Source organism: Procambarus clarkii, chromosome 58, assembly GCF_040958095.1.
Source record: "Procambarus clarkii isolate CNS0578487 chromosome 58, FALCON_Pclarkii_2.0, whole genome shotgun sequence".
Taxonomy (NCBI): Eukaryota; Metazoa; Arthropoda; class Malacostraca; order Decapoda; family Cambaridae; genus Procambarus; species Procambarus clarkii.
The window spans coordinates 23,604,576-23,627,953 of NC_091207.1; the positions used below are offsets into that span (position 1 = coordinate 23,604,576).

Sequence of the window (23,378 nt, forward strand, 5' to 3'; positions counted from 1 at the left end):
CTCGCTATAATCTCTCTCATTATTGTTATAAGACCTTCGTGTTTACTATCTAGCTCCTCCTTTGACCATGTGCTGCTTGGCGGTGGACTATATGCATTTATGATCAGTAGTTTATCATCCTCATGGCAGATCTCTAGTGCTATTATGTCAACTTCTTGTTGCGCCACCACCACAGCAACGCCACCGCCTTTCCTAGTTTTTCTGTCCTGTCTCCAAATTGAGTAGCCCCTTGGGAATATAACCTCATTTAAAATAAAATCTTCAAGTTTTGTCTCTATGAGTGCAACAATGTCTGGTCTCTGCAGCTGTATTACATCACTTAACTCCAGTATCTTTGATCTCACTCCATCTATGTTGATGTATGCAATCTTCAGGAACTTGTTACCCCTCTCCTTATTCTTCACTCCCCCTCTCTCTATTGATTTTGTTGGTTTGCCTTTATGTACCACTTTTACTGGTCTGCCTAGCCCTATCACTTTGTAGAAAAAAGAATTGATTTCTTCCTCATTCCTGCTCTCATTTAAACTTTTTGCCTCGGCGAGGTTCAGTTTCAGCTTCTTCTCTGTCTTCTTTCGAAAGATCTTGTCTTAACGACCACACTTTCCCATCCTCATCACTTTGTAATTTTCTAGCATTCCTGAGTACTTCTTCCATCTGTTTGGCACCGTTTAGGGTGATCCTCAAAGGTCAATCTTTCCCTTTTACGTATTTGCCTATTCTCCTGTAGTTGCACACATTCTCCATGGTAGTAAGACCTTGTACGAGGCCAACAATTTTATCTACTACTTTCGCTTCTTCTACAGCTCTTTCTGACCTAGATGTTATCTTCTTTTCTTTACATCCAAAAATTATCAGGGACTTACTCCGATCAGCTGTGTTTTGCACCTACTTTGGGTTAGATGCCAATTCCTTTCTCACTTCCAGCCTAATGTTTGTTTTATCCTGGTTGCTGCAGTGTTTGGCTTCCTTTACTGCTTCTTCAATTTTTTCCTTCTCCTTGGCCCTTGTGCATAGGTGAGTTGCATATCTTTCTTACACTGTTCTATTCCCTGTGTAACTTCCTCCATCTGTGCTGACAAAAGCTGTTTCTCCTGTTGAATTTCCTTACTTAACCTATTGTAGTCATTTATGTTTAAATTTACTTTAACTTCTTCCATAGCTATTTTGAAGAGTTTATTTTCTTCTTCCATAGCTTTGCAATTTGTTTCCAATTGATTCTTATCCTTGCACAAGTCTTTCACTATATCCTCAAGACATAAAACTTTGCTATTCAAATGGTCATTGCTTTCTTTCAATTTACTAATTATTTCTACATGAGAGTTCACTATAGTCTCTAATTTTACCAATTGTGTGTGTGTACTCACCTAATTGTACTCACCTAATTGTGCCTGCGGGGGTTGAGCTTTGGCTCTTTGGTCCCGCCTCTCAACTGTCAATCAACTGGTGTACAGATTCCTGAGCCTACTGGGCTCTATCATATCTACATTTGAAACTGTGTATGGAGTCAGCCTCCACCACATCACTTCCTAGTGCATTCCATTTATTAACTACTCTGACACTGAAAAAATTCTTTCTAACGTCTCTGTGGCTCATCTGGGTACTAAGTTTCCACCTGTGTCCCCTTGTTCGTGTCCCACCCGTGCTGAAGAGTTTGTCTTTGTCCACCCTGTCAATTCCCCTGAGAATTTTGTAGGTGGTTATCATGTCTCCCCTTACTCTTCTGTTTTCCAGGGATGTGAGGTTCAGCTCCTTTAGCCTTTCCTCGTAGCTCAATCCTCTCAGTTCCGGGACGAGCCTGGTGGCATACCGCTGAATCTTCTCTAACTTTGTCTTGTGTTTAACTAGGTATGGACTCCAGGCTGGAGCTGCATACTCCAGGATTGGTCTTACATAAGTGGTATACAGGGTTCTGAAAGATTCCTTACACAAGTTTCCGAAGGCAGTTCTTATGTTGGCCAGTCTAGCATATGCCGCTGATGATATTCTTTTGATGTGGGCCTCTGGAGACAGGTTCGGTGTGATATCAACCCCCAGATCCTTCTCTCTATTTGACTCTTTCAGGATTTCCCCTCCCAGATGATACCTTGTGTTCAGCCTCCTGCTCCCTTCGCCTAATTTCATCACCTTACACTTTCCCGAGTTGAACTTTAGCAGCCATTTTCTAGACCATTCCTCCAGTTTATCCAGGTCATCCTGTAGTCTCTGTCTATCTTCATCCGTTTTGATTCTTCTCATAATTTTTGCATCATCAGCAAACATCGAGAGGAATGAGTCTATACCCTCTGGAAGATCGTTCACATATATTAGAAACAGGATGGGTCCAAGTACTGAGCCCTGTGGGACTCCGCTGGTGACATCTCGCCACTCTGATGTCTACCCCCTCACCGTTACTCGCTGTTTCCTGTTGCTTAAGTACTCCCTTATCCACTGGAGCACCTTCCCTTTTACTCCTGCCTGTTGCTCCAACTTTTTTAACAGCCTTTTATGGGGTACTGTGTCAAAGGCTTTTTGGCAATCCAGGAAAATGCAGTCGGCCCACCCTTCTCTTTCCTGCCTAATTTTCCTTGCCTGGTCATAAAATTCTATTAAACCTGTGAGGCACGATTTACCATCTCTGAACCCATGTTGGTGGTGCGTTACAAAGTTATTTCCCTCCAGATGCTCTACGAGCCTTTTCCTCACGATCTTCTCCAGCACCTTGCATGGTATACAAGTTAAGGAAACTGGCCTGTAAGTATGTGTGTGTTTGTGTGTGTGAGAATGAGAATCCAAATTTCTCCATTGTTTGATATCTTTGCAACTATTGAGGTGCATTATTAGGTTTGAGAGTTGAGAAAGGAGGTCAGATATAAATTATAAACAGAAATACCTTTTCCTTCTTTACAATATACAGTATCTGTGGAGTTATGACGAGAGGGTTCCTCAAGACTGTGATTGGACAGGTAGTCACGTAAGCTATAATGGAAATAATTGTAGGACTCTTAGCAATGCTGTTTTGAATTTTATTCCTTGGACACTGACCTTGGCCCCCCCTGGACACTGACCTTGGCCCCCCCTGGACACTGACCTTGGCCCCCCCTGGACACTGACCCCCCCGGACACTGACCTTGGCCCCCCCTGGACACTGACCTTGGCCCCCCCTGGACACTGACCTTGGCCCCCCCTGGACACTGACCTTGGCCCCCCCTGGACACTGACCTTGGCCCCCCCTGGACACTGACCTTGGCCCCCCCTGGACACTGACCTTGGCCCCCCTGGACACTGACCTTGGCCCCCCTGGACACTGACCTTGGCCCCCCCTGGACACTGACCTTGGCCCCCCCTGGACACTGACCTTGGCCCCCCCTGGACACTGACCTTGGCCCACCCCTGGACACTGACCTTGGCCCACCCCTGGACACTGCCTTGGCCCCCCTGGGACACTGAACCTTGGCCCCCCCTGGACACTGACCTTGGCCCCCCCTGGTACACTGGACATTGGCCCCCCCTGGACACTGACCTTGGCCCCCCCTGGACACTGACCTTGGCCCCCCCTGGACACTGACCTTGGCCCCCCCTGGACACTGACCTTGGCCCACCCCTGGACACTGACCTTGGCCCACCCCTGGACACTGACCTTGGCCCCCCCTGGACACTGACCTTGGCCCCCCCTGGACACTGACTTGGCCCCCCCCTGGACACTGGACCTGGCCCCCCCTGGAAACACTGACCTTGGCCCCCCCCTGGACACTGACCTTGGCCCCCCCCCTGGACACTGACCTTGGCCCCCCCCTGGACACTGACCTTGGCCCCCCCCCCTGGACACTGACCTTGGCCCACCCCTGGACACTGACCTTGGCCCCCTCTGGACACTGACCTTGGCCCCCCCCCCCCTGGACACTGACCTTGGCCCCCCCCTGGACACTGACCTTGGCCCCCCCTGGACACTGACCTTGGCCCCCCCCTGGACACTGACCTTGGCCCCCCCTGGACACTGACCTTGGCCCCCCTGGACACTGATGTTGGCCCCCCTTCCCATGGACACTGACTTTGCCCCCCCCCCCCCCTGGATATTGACTGGTGCTCTCCCTCTTGACACTAACCTTTTATAGTTTGTGTAAAGAATATCCCTTGTTTATATGTAAGTAATGTAGAGTATTCTTATTATTTTAAAGAATAACCTGCTGTGTTTATAACCCTAAATTACTTTCCTCATTTATATACCTTAATGAAGGGATTTGCTGTATGTCCTTGTAAGCCTTATTAGAATACATTTTGATGCTGATGATACTGATCATTGGGCTTAGTGCAAGATTTGTCTTCTGGCTGAGGCAAGCATTAGGAAGTATGGACCTTCATGTCTAAGCTCGACCAGCTGTTATAAGTACTGCAAGTTTGACAGTGTACTTGCAAGGGGAGGCCTGGCTAAATGGTCATTTGTATACCATGTCATGATTGCTATGATACTTGCAGTTGTCAGTGAATATATGAAGGTTCGACACTAATACTAACCTAGTATAATAGATGTTTAGCTAGTATTATACTAGATGGCACAGCGATCATCTTTAGGACTCGGGCAAGGAAAATTAGTGTAGGCTCATTTTAACTTAAGTGTCAAGTGAAAGTGCTCAGCTAGGTTTATTATATAGCCCTTAGTGTAGTAAGAACACGTGGCGTCATAACAGCACGTAGAGTACTTGATCAAAACGTGGCCTCGGTGGTGAACTACAGGTATATATGTATAACTTGTCATTTATTTCAACATGGCGTAAAAACAACTTTCTTTCAGGATGGAATTCCTTATATTGGGAGTAGTGCTGGCACCAATGTGGCAACAGTAAGCATCAACACTACCAATGACATGCCCATCATCTACCCTCCAAGCTTCAGTGCTCTGGCTCTAGTGCCATTCAACATCAACCCTCACTACATTGATGCAGATCCATCAAGCAAACATAAAGGGGTAGGTACTGTATTCTATCAAAGCCCAAGAATGTTTGTAATTGTTTGTGCCTGCTTGTGCAGCTTTCAGTGTCCTGATTTTGGGAACCCAATAGATGATACACCCAGCATTGCACCAGACCTGTATTCTTGTGTATGTTTACCATTTTGTTCCTGAACACAAGGGTTCTTCTTCCATACAGCTTAACCACCACAGACCCCCACCCCCTGCAAGCTGAAGCCATCTGTTGCTTGCAGCACAGTTACCAAAATTACTGCTTAGTATCCCATGTCATCGGCTTGGTGCCTCCTTCTGATAATTACTTATCCATGTCATGCCACTCCTTTCTAAGGACACCCTTAAGAGAACTCTTGCAGACAGAGCAGTCTAATGCACCGAAGCCTGCCCTCAACAATGCCGAGGCTACCCAGGTTTTAGGTTTAGGTTTTTTAGGTTTTTAGGTAAACCTCCTACCATAGGTTTTAGGACAGCTGGCTGCTTGTCACTGACCAAGCTCATATGCCACATACAGTGCCTGCCATGGTCAACAGATGTACTCTGATACACTGACATCCTTCTTTCAGAGGCTATCACTTGTCCATCAGGGGCCAGATTCACGAAGCAGTTATGCAAGCACTTACGAACCTGTACATCTTTTCTCAATCTTTGACGGCTTTGTTTACAATTATTAAACAGTTAATGAGCTCCGAAGCACCAGGAGGCTGTTTATAACAATAACAACAGTTGACTGGGAAGTTTTTGTACTTATAAACTGCTTAATAAATGTAACCAAAGCTGTCAAAGATTGAGGAAAGATGTACACGTTTGTAAGTACTTGCGTAACTGCTTCGTGAATCTGGCCCCAGGACATTGTTCTTTCAGAGGCTATCGGTGAAAATTTATTGGACGCTCCTCTGCACAGATGATGCCATACCATTGCTGACTGCATCCAAATGCTGCTTAATGGTTTGCTCCTTCCAGTTTCCTTGATTAGTCTACCTCTGCACATTCCACGATTGTTGCTCCCACCATTTTGTCAGCGTTCATAAATTCATGTGATGAATTTCTCCTCAGTTGTCTTATCACTCTGATATCCTATGGCTATTCTGTTAATTTATATACCCTGTAGTGTTGCATAATGCAAGACTTTTCCTGTGTAGATTCATGTAGATTTATATTGTATTCTTTTCAGTGTATCATCATCATAATCTATTGTTACTTTTTTGAAAAGTAATTTATATTGAAAAATAGTGTACTGTACATGGCAGATGTCCCATACAGGAGAGAATGAAGATGATACATGGATGCTGCTAATGTCGGTTGTGAAAGTAGGACAAATACTTAAGGAATTAATGTTGTGGTCTGAGCCATTGCTACTACTGTACCGTGGTCCAACCTTCCCAATGACAACAGTTAACCTTCAGAACGGCACGAATGGAGACTAGGATCAGGGCACAGGTAAAATACTGTAACATATTTGCAAAGCAGTTTACTTATTAAATATCTTGACACCCTGCAGTGCTAAAAGCAAAAGACTGTAGGTGTATTTACTGGAAAAAAATCAACTACTGTATATTCATATTGCCACAATACTAATGAAGTTATTTTTACTTGATTGCATTGACTAGATTACAGTACATATATAGAAAGAATGAAGGTTGCCATTAGCGATTTAATATAAGCGGTAAAAGACTAATAAAGAATGCAATAAGTACTTGAAACAATAAAAGATGGAGGAAGGAAGCAGAGTTCACTGAAAACCATTGTAAAGTAAAATGAAAATTTATCTTCGTGTAGTTTCAGTGAATGCAGCCAGGGGGAATAAGTAATGTCAAGTGAAATTATATTCTCTTTAATTTTCACAAGAACAATATTTTTAAGTGAATAATAAGAAAAATGAGTGGTGAAATATTATTTTGTACAGTGTTTGTGCAAAGTACTGTAATTAAATCTACAAAAATGTAGTAAGTGATCTTTGGAATTACAAAGGTACTGTGCTGTACTATACTGTATGTCTGCTAAATTAAAAAAAGAAACTATTAGATGAAAGTGACTGGATTAACATACAATTATATTGTACAGCAGTATCCTGTCAATTTAATGACCTATGTGGGGTATTACCCACCTACTCCCTAAAACAGATCCGAAGTTGTTAAATGTCTGTAATATTTTGAGTAATTCTCGGCTCCCCGAAGAACTTTTTTTTTTTAATCAAAATGATGATATAACTTCCTCTCACTCCCTCATGCATAGACACTCATCCCTTTCACACACAGCTGCAGGGAAAGACTGGTACATTTCCACAGTCACCCCAGGAGAACACTGGTACATTCCCACAGTCAAAAGGATATCATCAGTGGCATAGGCTAGACTGGCCAACATAAGAACTGCCTTTAGAAACTTGTGTAAGGAATTGTCCAGGACCTTGTATACCACTTATGTCAGACCAATCCTAGAGTATGCAGCTCCAGCCTGGAGTCCATACCTAGTTAAACACAAGACAATGTTAGAGAAGATTCAGAGATATGTCACCAGACTAGTCCCAGAACTGAAAGATATGAGCTATGAGGAAAGTCTACAGGAGCTAAACCTCACATCCCTGGAAAACAGAAGAGTAAGGAGAGACATGATAACCACCTACAAAATTCTCAGGAGAATTAACAGGGTGGACAAAGACAAACTATTTAGCATGGGTGGAACACGAACAAGGGGACAAGGTGGAAACTTGGTACATACCCAAATGAGCCACAGAGACATTATATATATATTTTTTCAGTGTCAGAGTGGTTAACAAATGGAATGCATTAGGCAGTAATGTGGTGGAGGCTGACTCCATACACAATTTCAAATATAGATTTGATAGAGCCCAGTAGGCTCCAGAATCTGTACACCAGTTGATTGACAGTTGAGAGGCAGGACTAAAGAGCCAAAACTCGACCGACACAAACACAACTAGGTGAGTACAGTCATTCCAGGGGAAACACTGGTATATTCCCACAATCACTCCAGGGAAAACACTGGTACATTCCCACAGTCACTCCAGGGGAAACACTGGTACATTCCCACAGTCACTCCAGGGGAAACACTGGTACATTCCCACAGTCACTCCAGGGGGGGAAACACTGGTACATTCCCACAATCACTCTAGGGGGGAAACACTGGTACATTCCCACAGTCACTCCAGGGGAAACACTGTTACATTCCCACAGTCACTCCAGGAGAAACACTGGTACATTCCCACAGTCACTCCAGGGGGGGGGGGGTGAAACACTGTGGAAAGCATCAGTCTAGGAAGGGTGTAGTTGTGCCACAAGAAGCCAATGATGACTGCCTGTTTACTTACTGGCAGGCTCTGTAAATTCAATGGTAATCATAATCTGCCTTTCCTGGATTTGAGTCTGTAAATGAGGACCCAAATACTGGTCTCAAACCCAGCTGTTAAATCCAGTGGGACGGAAAAGCAGAGGTCTTTAAATCAGATGAATACTTAAATAAAATGAGTAGTAGGAGAAAATGACATGCAAGCACATGTGGGAACCTTGCAAGGCTTCCCTAGATGCTGCACATTCTCTTCTTTGAGGTTTAGGGTTTCTACAAACATAACCAGAGGTTGTACTTCTCTATACAATATAATATTACCACACTGTACTCTTAATATGTATTTCAGGAGACTCGAGAAGAAAGAATCAACCAGTACCATGAGGTACCAGACACACCACCAGTACTTGGCTTGCGTGAAGGATCGCTACTGCACGTGACGGAACAGGCAGCTCTTCTCAAGGGTTTGCACCCAGCTCGACTTTTTAGACCGTAAGCAAGCTGCCACTTATTTATTTATGTGGGGGGAGAGATGTGCCATTTATTAAGAAGGGTATATAAAGATAAGTAGTGGTTATTTATTTATTTATATACAAGAAGGTACATTGGGGGTTAAGAGAGAACAAAGGAATGATGTTGATTTTACAATCTTGTAAAGCCACTAGCACGCATAGCATTTCGGGCAAAATAATGTATGGGCAAAATTATATGTGGCAAGAGTAGCTGAAGTGATGGGAAGAGTAGTGGGAGGCACCCAGTCTGGCTTCGGTTGATATCTGGGATATTTAACGTAATCTTGATGACAGTAAGAGCAGGAAGAGGTGTAGGTACATATTAATGGGGTAAAGTATAAAGCCAACCAGGATGTACGTACAGTATAAGAAAACCTTAACCTGGCAGAGTCTGGGCTTCTATCTTAGCAGGGGGTGTTGTGCATACATTTCTTTGTTGTGCACATTCAGCACTATATCAATGTCAATTATAAATAAGGTGATATCACACATAAACTTGCATTGTGAAATTTTAAAATTAATCTTCCATATGTCATTAGTCAACAAGTAGACAGGAGTTTGCCCATTTTTTGTATTAACTTTTTTCAGTGTGTTCATAATTATAATAAATAAATTTTTCCCATAAGTTGATAGTAAACCTGAACGGTTGAATCCTTCAGTGTGCACTCCTTTCCTTGGTATTTGCTCTCACATGATGTTATGGTGCGTTAGCAAAGCAATTTGAGGTGTGCACAAGTTCAGAAAAAACAATTTGTAGAAAATATTTAATGAGCCTGATTTTACCCAGTGTACTGGGCCTTCAAATACCGTATATTAAATAATGGTTGAGAACAAAATTCTTCATAAACCGTTCTACATCTGAGAGACCAGTAATGATCATGTAGATATAATTTTGCTACAAAATTGTTTGCCAGTGATTGCTCCATCCTATTGTGACTGCATAATAAATTTTGTAGTGAATATTATGATGGGTAGACATTTGGTGTACAGATCTTGGTCATTGTTGTGTGTGCTCTGAATAATTTTCATATACTTATTCATCCTTTCATAATTTAGACACCGAATTATTCACCAACAATTGCCTTATTGTATGCAGTAGACAAAACAAATACAGTAACTGCATAAATTTATTTTATGATTTATTATTATTATTTTTAATTTAGTGTTGGACATTGGTTAGGATGGATATGTACTTGCCTAATTGTGCTTGAATGTTATATAATATTATATTTATATTTATTTTGAATAATATATATTTCACTACATTACTCTTGTGTTAAGGTAAATAATAAACCTTGTACGTGCATTAGAGGTTGTAGGCCTCTGCCAAGACCGGCAGAGTAAGTAACAAAATAACTATGGGGGGGTTGCAAGGGGCCTGGTGAGTTAAGCAAAGTTATATATCTGTGCATTAAATAAGCTTTTGCCCTGACCTCAGTTCAGCGTCAGATATCAAATCGGTTCTGGAGCAGATAGAACACTGCAATGATCATGGAAGGAAGACAGGGAGTCATCAGGGTTCTACTAGAAAAAACCTTTCATTACATTCAATGCTGGGTTTCTGGGAGAGGCTCCTGGTGGCGGCTCCCTATAGCTAAATAACCATAGAGAAAAATGGAGGGACTTGCCAGAGAGGAGGAGAAACATCTGGCACCAAGTCCAAGTAAAGACAAATAGCAGGGAAACACAGGACCAAAGATGAACTTGGACATTGACAAACTATCAGTGGTCATGTGGTAGGTCGGAAAGGGAATGAAGCTGTTCAGGCCTGAAAGATCGAGTATGAACCGCAGGTCCGAAGAGTTCCTCTTGGGGACCGGGAACAAACGGGACACCCAAAGAAGGGAAGAGGTTGGCTCAACCACGCCTATGTTTAACCACATCACAATGACCTGACACAGCAGTGGGAAAAAAAGCTGATCCACCAGCCTTGATCCAAAAAATTTAGGCAGAACCAACCAACTCCACTGCAGGTTGAGGAATACAACCTGAAACACCTATGAATCATGGGGACCAGGAGTCTGCAAAGCGAGTGAGTCAATTCCCTACAGCATTATCAGAGGGGCTGAACTGCAAAAGGGCCAACTCAAACTATGAGAAACGCCATCTTTCTGTGACGCAAAAGAGCTGCACCGAGGAGCAGAAAAAGGAGCCCCCCCTCAACTGTGAGGGGCATAGTAAGTCAGTAACTGCAACAGCATGAGAAACTGGCACCCCGGAGGGGTCAACCCTGACCAACAGCAAGCATGGCCCCCCCAACCCTACCAGACCACCTCCAAGCATGAGGAACAGAACCTCAAGTAGCCAGAAATTGGGAATCAGATGGCAGGTCATAGCTGCCATTGAAAGACTACAACAACATTCTCAGGAAATGGGAAAAGGAGAGGGAAAGAAGGGAATGCAGATAAAAGGGGTTAAAAACCAAGCCGAATCACGAGTGGGCAATAATGGACTACCTACATACGAGGTGATTTGATAGCTGACACTGAACTCTGTTCCAGGTCACTTGGTGGCAGAATTCAGTACTAATGTATTCTAGCTAGTTTTATGTGTTACATTTTGTTTATTTAGAATTGGTTTGGGAATTATTTGGCAGCTTCTTGGCTCTTAGTCTTGTAACCCAGCAGTTGCCTTCAAGGCTTTGCTGACTTTCTGGATGCTTTCCTGGTGATATGGTGAAATGTCATTTGCTCTTTGTACCTCGTGTGAGGGGGAGGGGCCAGGTTCTGGCTCTGGACCCTGGTAGGCCAAACACAACTTGTGTAACTGATGTGACTTGTAGAATGGAGGAATATCAGCAAGATTGCTACAGGGAGCCATGAAAGGGGCTCCCCAAGAAAAGGTTAAGTGCTGGGACAATTTATGGATTAAAATATGCAGTATACAGCTCAGAATAAACATGTAGCTTAATCTTTCTTTTTCAGTGGGAAGCTGCCCGAAGAATTTCCACTTGGTACAGACTTCTCGTTCCTGTTGAATTAACATCAGAAAAAAATTGTTACAAGGTGATGTCTAAAGTAAATGTTTCTGATCAGTGTAATTTTTTTATAATAAGTGCAGTATACAGGTAATTGTTTTTTAACAGTAAATAACTACAGTATGCAGGGGAAAACAAGGTGGGTTCTTTAGTGGGAGGTGTGGATCAGATACTTGCACACAGATAATTGTAGGCAGTTCTAGATTTGCACACAAGTTTCGTCCATGTAAAACCGTGGAACTCAGACTTTCAGGTATATGGAACAATTATGGGAAAAATAGGCCTATGTTCCAGAAACATGTAAAAGTAAAATTTTCATTCTATTCAATAAAATACCTTATTTAAACATTAATATGCAATGACCTCTGCTTTCCTGCAACAAATACAACATAATGACAGTCGAGAAAGCTTGGGATGTAAAAATATGCAAGAATATAATCCAAAAATTTGTGAAACAAAAGAATGTGGAGTATGCTGACAAACTACCAAGAATGTGATATACATGCAAATTAGCATAGCTAATGCAAGCCCAATCTAAGTACTATTGAAACTCCCCCAGCACTTCAAAATTTGGTTTAAAAGTCCTTATCCATATACCATTGAATTCACACACTCGAAAACCTTGCAAATCAATGACTACCTGTACTGTAGTAGGAAAAGCATACACATGTACAGTATAAGGCATACTCTGTATGGTATTTTTGGACTTTGAGAAAACATGTGACAAAGTTAATAGGAAGTACATGATTGAATTTTGGAATTACACAGGTTGAGACTGGATTATTGCATAATATCATGTATCATTCACACTAATCTTCTGGTCTCACATTCTAGGCAGTGGGTCGGGCCACAACACCCCAGCTTCACTGTGTTTTAAGAGGTTCTTTTGATTATATTTATGCATCATTGCATATTCTAAACATAGTGGGCATCATTATGTGGCAAACCTGTGGTTTAAAATTAGAGGAAACATTTAATATTTGTTTTAAAAGATATGTTGTTGAGTACAGTGGAAGCATTGGACTTCTGGAGGTCTCCAATATGTATCCCTAATTTGTTCCTATACTATAAAGTTTCATTTGTGTGTGTTCATATTTGTATGCTTTTTGCAAGAATGTATTCACATAAACCGAGGATCATCTGGAGAACATGTGAGCGTGTCAGTGGTGTAATGCGAGTGATTAGATATTATTGTAGGAGTGAGCCGGGGTTGTGTTGTTCCCATAGTTGTATTTATGGATGAGGGTCATGATGGAGGTCAGGGAGGGGGGTGAACATTAGAAAAGGGTGTTAAGTTACCTGCTTGATAGGGTTCTGGGAGTTCTGCTACTACTCAAGCCTGGCCCGAGGCCAGGCTTGACTTGTGATAACTTGGTCCAACAGGTTGTATCTTGGAGTGGCCTGCAGGCCCACGTATCCACCACAGCTCAAGTTAGTGGATGATAAGGAGTAAATGGAGCTTTTCAAATGTGATTTATGCAGATAATGCAGTTGTTTTAGGACACAATGATTATATTGCCAGGCAGTTACAGTACCTTGCGTTGGTTTTGAAAATCCCCATGGCCCAATCTTTGACTAGGCCTCTGGGTTGGTGGTTTGGCCAGTCAGGTTGTTAGACGCAGCTGCTCGCAGACTAAAATGTGAATCACAGCCTGGTTGATGAGGTATCCTTTGGAGGTGTTTATCAAGTTCTATTTTGAATACACGTGGAGGTTGTTTTGTTATGCCCATGTTTAGAGGAAGTGTGCCAAAAATTCTTGGGTCCTTGATGTTGATAGAGTTCTATCTTAGTGTCCGTATAAAATATCTGCATTTAAATGGGGCTATTTTGTATGAGTATATGTAGATTAGTTAAAAACTTGTTGATGTATGTGAAGAAAGACTGCTAAAAGTTAAAGTAGATAAAAGTGATAGAGAAGAAAACTATCTGAAAGTAATCGATGAAATCCTGGCATTGGTTGATTTGTTCAAGGCTCTGTAATTGGAAAAAAAAGGGATTTTGTGCACAAGACATTGATACATAGTTAATGAAGGAAAGTGGGGTGAAATAAAGGCCCTGGTTAGGGAGAATAAGATCAGGAGAGAGATTAATGTAGGAGTAGTATAGATGCAAGACACTGGTGTGGCGTGAGCATGAAGTATAAGACTTAGGAGATGTAGAAGTTGATAGTTTGAGATGATTTGTGGTGTTAGGAGGATTGAATAATTAATGAATGTCATGGAAAGATAGTTTGATCAAATATCAGTAAATCATAAGTCAAAGGAGAGTTTATGGAGATGGTTTAATCTTATTAAGCAAAAGGATGATGATAGTCATTAAGAGTGTACAGGTATTTGAAGGTAGGAGAGGTCCAAGGAGGACAGACATGGTGTGTGAGGAAGAAGGAAATGTAAGCCACAGACAAGAAATAATAGGAAACAAGTTTAGATGAGATCAGTTTTATTTAAATATTTAAACAACAAATTTAATAAACTTATAGTGCACTTTACACTAGGTTGTAGGAAGTGAAATACTACTTTGAGGCTAAATTACTGTAGTGTCATTGTTGGTATTAAGTGATTCTGCTTCAGTATGTGAAGTGTGGAACATGTGCCAAGTGGATGGGGTATCCTTTCTTGGTACAGTATTTTTCTTTTTGCTCCATTTCTTGAAGCTTGGTGCCTTCTTTATATTTTGAAGTGTTTATGCCTAGCAAATTAACTTTTAATACTACTTTAATTGGTGTTTTGCCTTAGACAGATACAGTATACTTATTCATGCAGCATACTTTACTCAGCTAGCAATCCAGGCAGCATAACCAACCAGTAGATGGATGGAGCTAAAAATATAATTTCCTCACTTTATACTGCTATTTTTTTTTAAGATATTTAGTAGCTAGTTCATCATATGTATGTGTACACGTACTGTACAACCAATATTGAGTCTGGTTATATCAAAGTATTTACGGTTAACTTTTATTATTGTTGGTGATATTAATAATAGTTGTTATAGAATTGCTGTGTCAATTGTGTTAGGAAGATTCCTTCAACATTGCACTCTTTATAAATTAAAATGTACAAATATTTTGACTTGTATGGTATAGTAAACTAATTTTGTTGAAGTAATAAACCATGTCAGAAGAGAACCATGTATAAAGAACCTTTTCTCACAAGCATTTGTTATTCAGTGATAATCTTTTTCCATTGTGGTGTTTTATTTCATCTATGAATTATTGTTAACTTTTTATGTGAATGAGATGAATCATAAAAAGTTCACACATTTGTACTTTTAAATATACACAGGAGAGTACTTTTAAATTAGACCCAGTAAGTTAAACCAATTAAAAAATCTAGTACAGTGTATACACTATACAGTAATAATAATAATTTATATGTATGTACAGTGTTACCTCGACTTACGATAATTTCGAGTTACGATGTAAATTTGATCGAAAAATGTGACTCGACTAACAATATTTGTTGGTACACGTTTGGGTCTACCAAGTGCGTGGTTTCCGGTCATGCGGGCCGACCTGCCTTAGTTTACTAGAGCTGCCTGCTTAGTGACGATCATGCCTATAAGAAATTCCATTTTTGTGGTGAATTTTTGCTTTTTGAACATAAAACTGATTATTATATATCACACCATGGGTCCCAAGAAAGTCAGTGGTAAGGTTCAACCTAAGAAAATAGTTGAGAGTTTAAGCAGTAGAGGATATCCCTTCCTCATTAAGAAAATGTGTGAAGTATGGGTAGAACTGCAAAGTTTTGTTAAAAAAAACTCGCCCAGATAAAGCTGTAGAAGGCCATTGCATTGACCTTCTAAATGACAATGTGATGTCTTACTATAGACAAGTGTTAAAATGTAGGGAAAAAAGAAGTGTTTTTAGACAGATTCTTAGTAAGACAGCAAGCAGGTCCTAGTGGTATGCAGGCAAAACATACCAGAGTGTATCCCAGAGAAGTGATTGATTGATAAAGATTAAGCCACCCAAGAGGTGGCACGGGCATGAATAGCCCATAAGCCAGAAAAGTCATCACTGCCTGATGTTATAATGGAAGGGGACATCCCTTCCAAACAGTAACACCTCCCCTCATCACCATCTTCCATACTCCATCAAGAGTCCTCCATAAAGGTAAGATAAACATATGTACTGTATTGTAGTTAGAGAACAAAATTGTATTCAGTATAAAATGTATTTGTTAGTTAATATTTTGGAGGGTGGGGAACGGATTAATTCAATTCCCTTTGTTTCTTATGGGAAAAATCGCTTCGATTTACAATCCGTCTCTAGGAATGGATTACCATCGTAAGTCGAGGCCCCACTGTATAAAGTATACTTGAAACACAATGCAATAGAGTATTCATAGGAACATATGGAAAATATATAAAGCCACTAATATACAGAGCATTTTGGGCATAATCTCGGACTTCACCTCTCCAATTTGATAAAGCCCTTGCAGTCGAACTATTACTTCAAAGTAATGTCTGCATTCAACTTTGGTCACTATTGCATGTCAAGAGATGCTAAACACACTGTTCAAAGTATTATAGAACATTTTTACCACTATTCACACTACTGATCTATTTATGGATTAGAAGTAAGAGTGGGACCAACCAGCCATACAAGTCACAGGTCTGCTCTGAACAGCAGCAGGAGTCAACACCCTAACATGCTGCTAAGTCAAACTGAGAACCAGTCAGCTCTGAGCTTGGTAGGCGTTCCAACACTACTCCCGCTGGAAAGTTAAAAGAAAAGCACTCGACAAGTCCCAAGACTGGAAATTTCACTACAAGCCATCACTATCAAGCTTGTAGCTTTTCTCTATCAAGTGAAAATCCATAAACTAGATCAACAGTGTCAGCAGCAAGTACACACACTGCCAAGCCACACCGAGCACAGGCCAGCTCTAAACTTGGTGGAGGTCCATGATTACTTGACTCATAAAGTTGAGAGAGAAAACTCTTAAGCACAGTAATGGAAATTCCACAATCCTATCCTCTAGTAAAAATCCATGAGATAGAACAGAAGACTTATCACACACCCTGCCGAGCTGCACTGAGAACACTCCAGCTCTGAACTCAAGAGGAGGTCCATATGGAAGGAAATGCAGAACAGAACCAGTGAAGAGCAGAGGTGCCATAACCACAATTAGAGAACACTATGTAAAACACCAAAGGTAAATGGTTGCTCAACATCCTCCCAGCGAGTATAAGAAATATTGCTAAACAAATGTGGATGTCTTCAAGATAAACCGGATAGTTTTTTCAGGAAGTGCCAGACCAACCAGGCAGTAGTGGATATGTGGGCCTACAGGCCGTTCCAAGCAACAGCCTGTTGGACCAAGCTCACAAGTCAAGCCCGGCCCGGGGCCAGGCTTGACTTGTGAGAGCAAGTCTACCTACCAGCAATTGCCTACCACACTTAAAAATACTCTATATGAAATTATTATTGATTCAGTATAATCATCTTTTTGTAATGTACCATAAAAAAAAGATCTTATCATATAAACATTAAAATGAAGAATGGTAATATTAATAAATAAGCATTTAATACATTTTCCATTTATTATAGTCACAGCTCTTTTTTTTTTTTTTTTTTTTTGATTTGCAATGCTAAAATATATAAATATTGCAACAAAACATCACAGATAAATGATATCTGTACAAACTCCTTGTACAACTACAAGAAATATCAGGGCTTGCTATCCGTAACTTTGGAGCACAAGGTTAAACTCTTCACACCTCGCTTCCTAGCTCGTTTTGTACCAGCTTTTCCAATCTCTTGGCCTTCAGGTTGTGTTAGTACACAACTTTAATAGCAAATATGCTATGGCATCCACCTTATCATCAATGTGTTCCCACTGTTAACCACTTGTACCGAATACTTCCTTGGGTTTCTATGTCTTGCCTTATTTTAAAGAAGCTATTCTTGTTCATCTTGTGCAGATAATGACTTGCAATAATGTGGCTGAAAAAATGTTGACCAAACCACAACTCAGAAAATGGAGAAGAGAGTCAGTCTGTCCTGGACCATTATCAAGTCGTGAGAAGAAAGCATCTTCTCTGTTTTCACTGTTCTGCATATTCCTTGCATTATTCCGAGAGAAATTTTCAAGAGTTCTTCATTTCAGTCTGAGTCTCTGAATCTCCTCTGCATTATTCTCTCTCTTCATCCTACTTCCTCACTTACTGGTGTAAGTGCTACGTTGCTGTTCCTACTCCAACTTCAGTGTCCTTAACTGCCTTATGCTGAAGGCATACAGCATAATACTCCCATGTAGTTGTGTTTATCTTAATTGGGTATTCACTGTCCTTGACGTGCATCACATTTTTTGTCACATTTCTGATCCCTATTTCCTTGCTAATCTCACCACCCTTATCACTCCTTTCCATCATAATGTCTTCCTTGTTCACAAACCTAAAAAATTTTTTTGCTCCTGGAATAATGGCACTAGGAATAATGTAACATATAATTCAGAGCCCTTGCCTCATTTTCCAGCAGTTCACTCACCAGTTAGTGGTGTATAGCTGCCTGTTGTGGTGGTGGTGGTGCTGGGAAAGGAGAGGAGGTTAAGGAAGAGATACCTGTAACCGTGTGACCTCATAGTTGCTCTGATTTACGATGATGCACAGTAAGAAAATTTATTTTAATCGAGGCCACTAATTCTGCAAGCAAACATTTTTGTGATTATTTGTCAGCCTCGTCCACTCCTGTATCCATGAAGTCCAGAAATGCTCTTCGCACTCGTCGAGGAATCAAACTGAAAAGAATAGTATAATTTTACACGTTTGACAGATGTTCAAGATAAAGCAAATAGGACACAATGATTCATATCTAAAAGTATAAAAAAGTTTATTTCAGAAGCATTTTGACTGTAAACCAGTAATACAGGAAGTTTCCTGTATTACTGGTTTACAGTCAAAATGCTTCCGAAATAAACGAGGTCACTTGGCATAAACGACATGTAAAATTGTTGATTAGCTCTAGTTTCTATCCAAGACAAGTCTTAAAGCTCTTTTTTTCATAATGGAATCGTTTTGCCACCCATCCCACTGGGTTATCCAGCCTATATGACAAACTTAGTGACAACACGAAGGAGCATTTGAGGCGCATAAACTGTGACTAACACCAGTGACAACTCTTGTGGCGACCTGATGGTGGTTGTAGTTGCCATTGAATTTGCTCGAGAATAACTGTTGGTAATCCTGCACGAGCACACTAAAGCAACCCCTGCTTTGTTTTTCCTTAATTTCCTCAAATGTTTTTTCAAAATATTCCTGATATTTGTCTCTTATTTTCCTTATTTGTGCCCTTCTGTGTTTGGTTCTTTCCTTCTACTTTCTCAATTGAAAATTTACTGATGACAATCATCCTCAAAACCTTCCATAAATTATTTCTCAAGCTTCACATATATGACAGCTCAATAAAAATATAGAATCTGCACATTGATACAGATAACTACTAAAAGGAAAAGTTCTAGCTTGCATATCAACATAATTAATAACATGTATAAAAGTGTTCAGGCAAATTACAGTATTAGTAAATGTTTTTTTAGGATTCTAATACTATAGTTACACAGGTCCTTACTGCATAAGAATGTGTCCATAATAATCCTTGGAAGGGATGCACACAATCTCTTCTTCACTGCGAACACCTTCAATTATCTTGGTGGCACAGTACTCTGCTGTGAGGATGGGGTTAAATGATGGAAACCTAAAAGAAAAAAAGCAAACATTTTACAAAACTTGATGTATCATAATTTGTATCTGCAGAGTTTTAGAATTTTGACTAATTTAAGGCCTGTATCACACTCATGCCATACTTATCAAATAGAAATAAAGGTTGATAAATACAGTACATAATTTGTACAGCTATGTTTCCTCCAATAAGTAACTGCAGTCCCACCAAGTTAAAATTTCAAAACAATATGTACAGTGCAACCTCAATTCAGCTACCAGTGATGTCTTCAGGAGGCATTTGTTTGATGTGATCACTTTATATATATGTAAAAATAGTTAATACAATATACTGTTTCTCTACAATAAGTACTGTATCAGTTTTATTTACCTTGACAATGGAATATGTCTTGTTTGAATTTTCCTGTTGTGAATACCATACAATACTGTGTGTACTGTACAAAATGAATTTGATGGATTTTACAGTAGAATACTGTACTGACTGTGCAGTACTATATACGGAGTACTACAACACAGAATACATAAACTAATGTACACTATAGTCAGTGCAACTTTAGTTGCATTCTAAATTTAAGATTTAAAGACATTGCATTGACACTTAACCTAACTGTACACACTACACACAACCAATGTTATTTGTTGTTTGCGACAGCTTTGCTGGATGCTGCCATGTTGGCCTGGAACACTTATCTAGCCTAGATGTCAAAGTGTTATCCTGCAAACATTTCCAGCTAAAGCCTGTTTCACCAGCATTGTATATGAAAATATACAGGGCGTTTGTTAGCATGTAATCGTTTGATTTACACTTTAACCCTTTGGCTGTGCATCCCATCAGATGATGAGGTGGCTAATTATTCTCAGACTGTGCATCCCCCATCAGGTGAAGAATTGGGGCACATGGTAAGATTTTAAAACTCCTGTGGTTACTAGGCTCACATCGGCTTTCTCAGGCCTCCAGTAAACATATGCCATTTTGAAAAAAAAAAAATTGTGGACACAATTCCTTGGTGTGGAGGCCTCAGTACTGAGTGAGTAACCAGAGCTAGCACATTCAATGTGAGCTAACAGCACCGCTGTTCAGCTTGCAGCCACAGCATCACTTATAAATGGCAAAATATATAAGTAAATACTATTATTTTGTGATGATAGTATTATAGAACATCCTAACAGTAATAAAGACTATGTAGTGTTCAGGTATCAATGAACATAATGGTGTTGGTGATGTTTACACTGTCACAGATACCCCCAGCACATTGCCATTGGTGCATCATGAATGGCCTCGTTCTCCTATAGAAAATAAATGTTGTGCAAAATGATTCATATTCTGGATTTCCTGACCAGGATGCTGATAACAATAGCAACATTGTGCCTAAAATTAAAGTTGTGGATAGTATATCCTGATGCATTTTGAGTCGTCTGCTGGCATAATTTGCTGGTAGTGTGTATTCACCTAGCTGTGCTTGTGGGGGTTGAGTTCTGGCTCTTTTGGCCCGCCTCTCAACTGTTTTGATTGAAAATATTAGAGGGGTACCCAGTGGTGCCCAGAATAGTCTCTCTCTCCTCCCATCTCTCCTCATTGGGAGGGGAGGTCATGGTCCCCTCATGAGGGGACCATCCCCTTGGTCCCCTCATCAACCTCTCCCCTTCCCCTTAGTCCCCCCTTTGTCATTCCATCTCCTCTCCTACTTCCTTCCTCTTCCCCTTCTCTCAGAAAATGTAATTTTAAGGACAAACAACTGTATGAGTCTATCCCTCCCTCACCCAATCCCCTCATTCCCTTTTTCTCAGAAAATATACTATTAAGAAATCAAGCAGGTGAATGACAGTTACTTCACAGTAACTTCACACTTTACAGAATCTCATTCTTAATTTCATCCTGGATTCATTTCAGATTCCTTGAAAAATTGTTTGGGGGTGTTGGGTTACACACTATATTTCTTGAAGCATTTAACTCAGGCCTACACCAACCATCCACCACTGGATGGTTGGTGGATGCTCCTACTCCCGAATGGAACGTACTCCCGAATGAAAAAAAGACATATCCTGCATCTGTCCTGTACCCCACACCATTTCTCTTACAAATTTGGGTGAGTAGTATCCTCTAGCCTCCAACTTTGGACACACACATTCTCTTATAGTACAGATTTGTTTCTTACCTAATACGTGGTTTCTTAGCAAGACCGGTGTCTACAATAAATGGATAAACACCGGTGAACTTGATGTCTGGATTCCTGCCGGCATACCGCATCTCCTCTGTCAGACCATCCATCAAACCTAGAAAAGTGCATATTTACTTTAATATAAGAATAGAATGTAAGTAAAATGTTTCAATCACCAAACCACTACACATATATACAGTGACATATAAACCATTCTTTCCAATACAGATATTTACTATTATCATCCAAGTAACTTCATCGTACATGTTTTCTTGCATCAGGAACACGTGCACACACACCCACCAAGGGTGGAACAATGTCTATCTGAAAAGCCAAATCTGCTGGATCCTCACAAAGGCCACACAAAATGAGACCGTCTCTTCAATACCACAGTACTGTACAACAAATCTCAGTCAATGATATCCACCATACTTGCTAAGAAAAAGGACATTATGAGTGCTAAAGTGGCAAAAGGCGTATCAATAATCACGAAACATAGAACATAAATACTTGAGGATGTTGAACAGTTATTAATTTGGATGCACAGCAAGGAGTTAGCAGGTGATAGCGTTTCAGAGGCCGTCATTTGTGAAAAAGCAAGGAAATTGCATGAAGACCTTTTAAAGAAAACCCTTGGAACGAGTGATGCAAATGCAAGAGAGTTTAAGGCGAGCAGGGGATGGTTTGAAAAATTTAGAAAAAGAAGTGGCATTCATAGTGTTGTGAGTGTTGTGTGTTGCGAGCTGGTGGAGGAACACAGCGAAGAACTGACCACCAAAGAACTTCACAAGGAGCAGCAAAAAGAGACAGCCGAGGAAATTTCTTTAGGGGAGGAGGAGACAGTATAGAATGTCCCTTCTTCATTTATTGAGAAAATATGTGCAGCATGGGAAGAATTGCAAACTTTTGCTGAAACGACTCGCCCAAATCATGGTGCAGTAGACCGTTGCCTTAACTTTTTAATGACACTTGTGATGCCTCACTACAGACAAAAATTAAAACATATAGAAATGCAAAAATCTATGGAAAGGTTTTTAGTGAGACAAACAAGCAGTGAATCACAACCAGGTCCTAGTGGTATGCAGGCAAAACATAGGAGAGTGTGTGCCCCAGAGAAGTCATCACTGCCTGATGTTATAATGGAAGGGGGACTCCCCTTCCAAACAGTAACACCTCTCCTCCATTAGAAACAGAGCAATGCAAAAGATGTACAGTGACCACAACACAGCAGTTGCAACATCAGAATCAACGCGTTGGTACAAGAATTCAACCAACTACGAGCCACTTAGTTTGATGAAAGGGAGCAGTAGAGCAACAGAAGTGCACTTACATCGCATCAGGCTTAGATACCCATGTGCATGGGAAATAGGCTTACAGGTTCCGGAAGATGAGAGGAAATGTCAGCACTGTGGAGAAATGCCCAACAGACCACTGGAACAATATCTAACACAGTGGACAGTTACAAACCCGTTATGATTTCAACTTAGATTCAACAGAGCAGAAGTTGTTAAACACATATGGCAAAATCTTACTGAAGCGACCATACGAGTCATAAATACTCATACTCCGCCCAAGTAAAACAGAAACAAGCAACACTTAGTGGGCCAGCCAGAGGCTTAGGGCCCGCGCAGGATTATCCATAAAGGTAAGATACACATATGTACTGTATTGTAGTTAGAGAAAAATTGTATTCAGTATAAAATGTATTTTAAAGTTAATATTTTTGGGGGTGTGGAACAGATTAATTCAATTCCCTTTATTTCTTATGGGAAAAATCGTTTTGACTTAAGATATGTCTCTGGGAACGGAT

General features: G+C 40.7%; 2 protein-coding genes across 5 annotated transcripts in view; one reads left to right on the forward strand and one right to left on the reverse strand.

Annotated features, from left to right (window-relative positions):
- Positions 1-4,749: 4,749 nt before the first annotated feature.
- On the forward strand, positions 4,750-14,853 carry LOC138353538 (alpha-aspartyl dipeptidase-like). The gene is made up of 3 exons (XM_069306688.1): positions 4,750-4,942; positions 8,589-8,731; positions 11,676-14,853. The coding sequence occupies exons 1-3, from the start codon at positions 4,841-4,843 to the stop codon at positions 11,731-11,733; spliced, it is 303 nt and encodes a 100-aa protein (XP_069162789.1). The 5' UTR covers positions 4,750-4,840; the 3' UTR covers positions 11,734-14,853.
- Positions 14,854-17,257: 2,404 nt separating this feature from the next.
- LOC123767911 (epidermal retinol dehydrogenase 2) overlaps positions 17,258-23,378 on the reverse strand; it is a 28,850-nt gene continuing 22,729 nt past the window's right edge. For all 4 annotated transcript variants that reach the window (XM_045758022.2, XM_045758021.2, XM_045758020.2 and 1 more), the window contains 3 exons: positions 21,566-21,683; positions 19,300-19,425; positions 17,258-18,472 (listed from right to left, as the gene is read on the reverse strand). In XM_045758022.2, coding sequence (XP_045613978.1) covers positions 18,400-18,472; positions 19,300-19,425; positions 21,566-21,683 — 317 coding nt within the window. In that variant the 3' untranslated portion in view covers positions 17,258-18,399. The remainder of the gene's footprint in view (positions 18,473-19,299; positions 19,426-21,565; positions 21,684-23,378) is intronic.

Bases quoted from the DNA above. Each gene is read 5' to 3' on its own strand.
- LOC138353538 (XM_069306688.1), top strand. From the start codon at position 4,841: ATGCCCATCATCTACCCTCCAAGCTTCAGTGCTCTGGCTCTAGTGCCA. The intron at 4,943-8,588 runs GTAGGTACTGTA...TATGTATTTCAG, and splicing joins CATCAAGCAAACATAAAGGG to GAGACTCGAGAAGAAAGAAT. The intron at 8,732-11,675 runs GTAAGCAAGCTG...TTTCTTTTTCAG, and splicing joins CCAGCTCGACTTTTTAGACC to TGGGAAGCTGCCCGAAGAAT.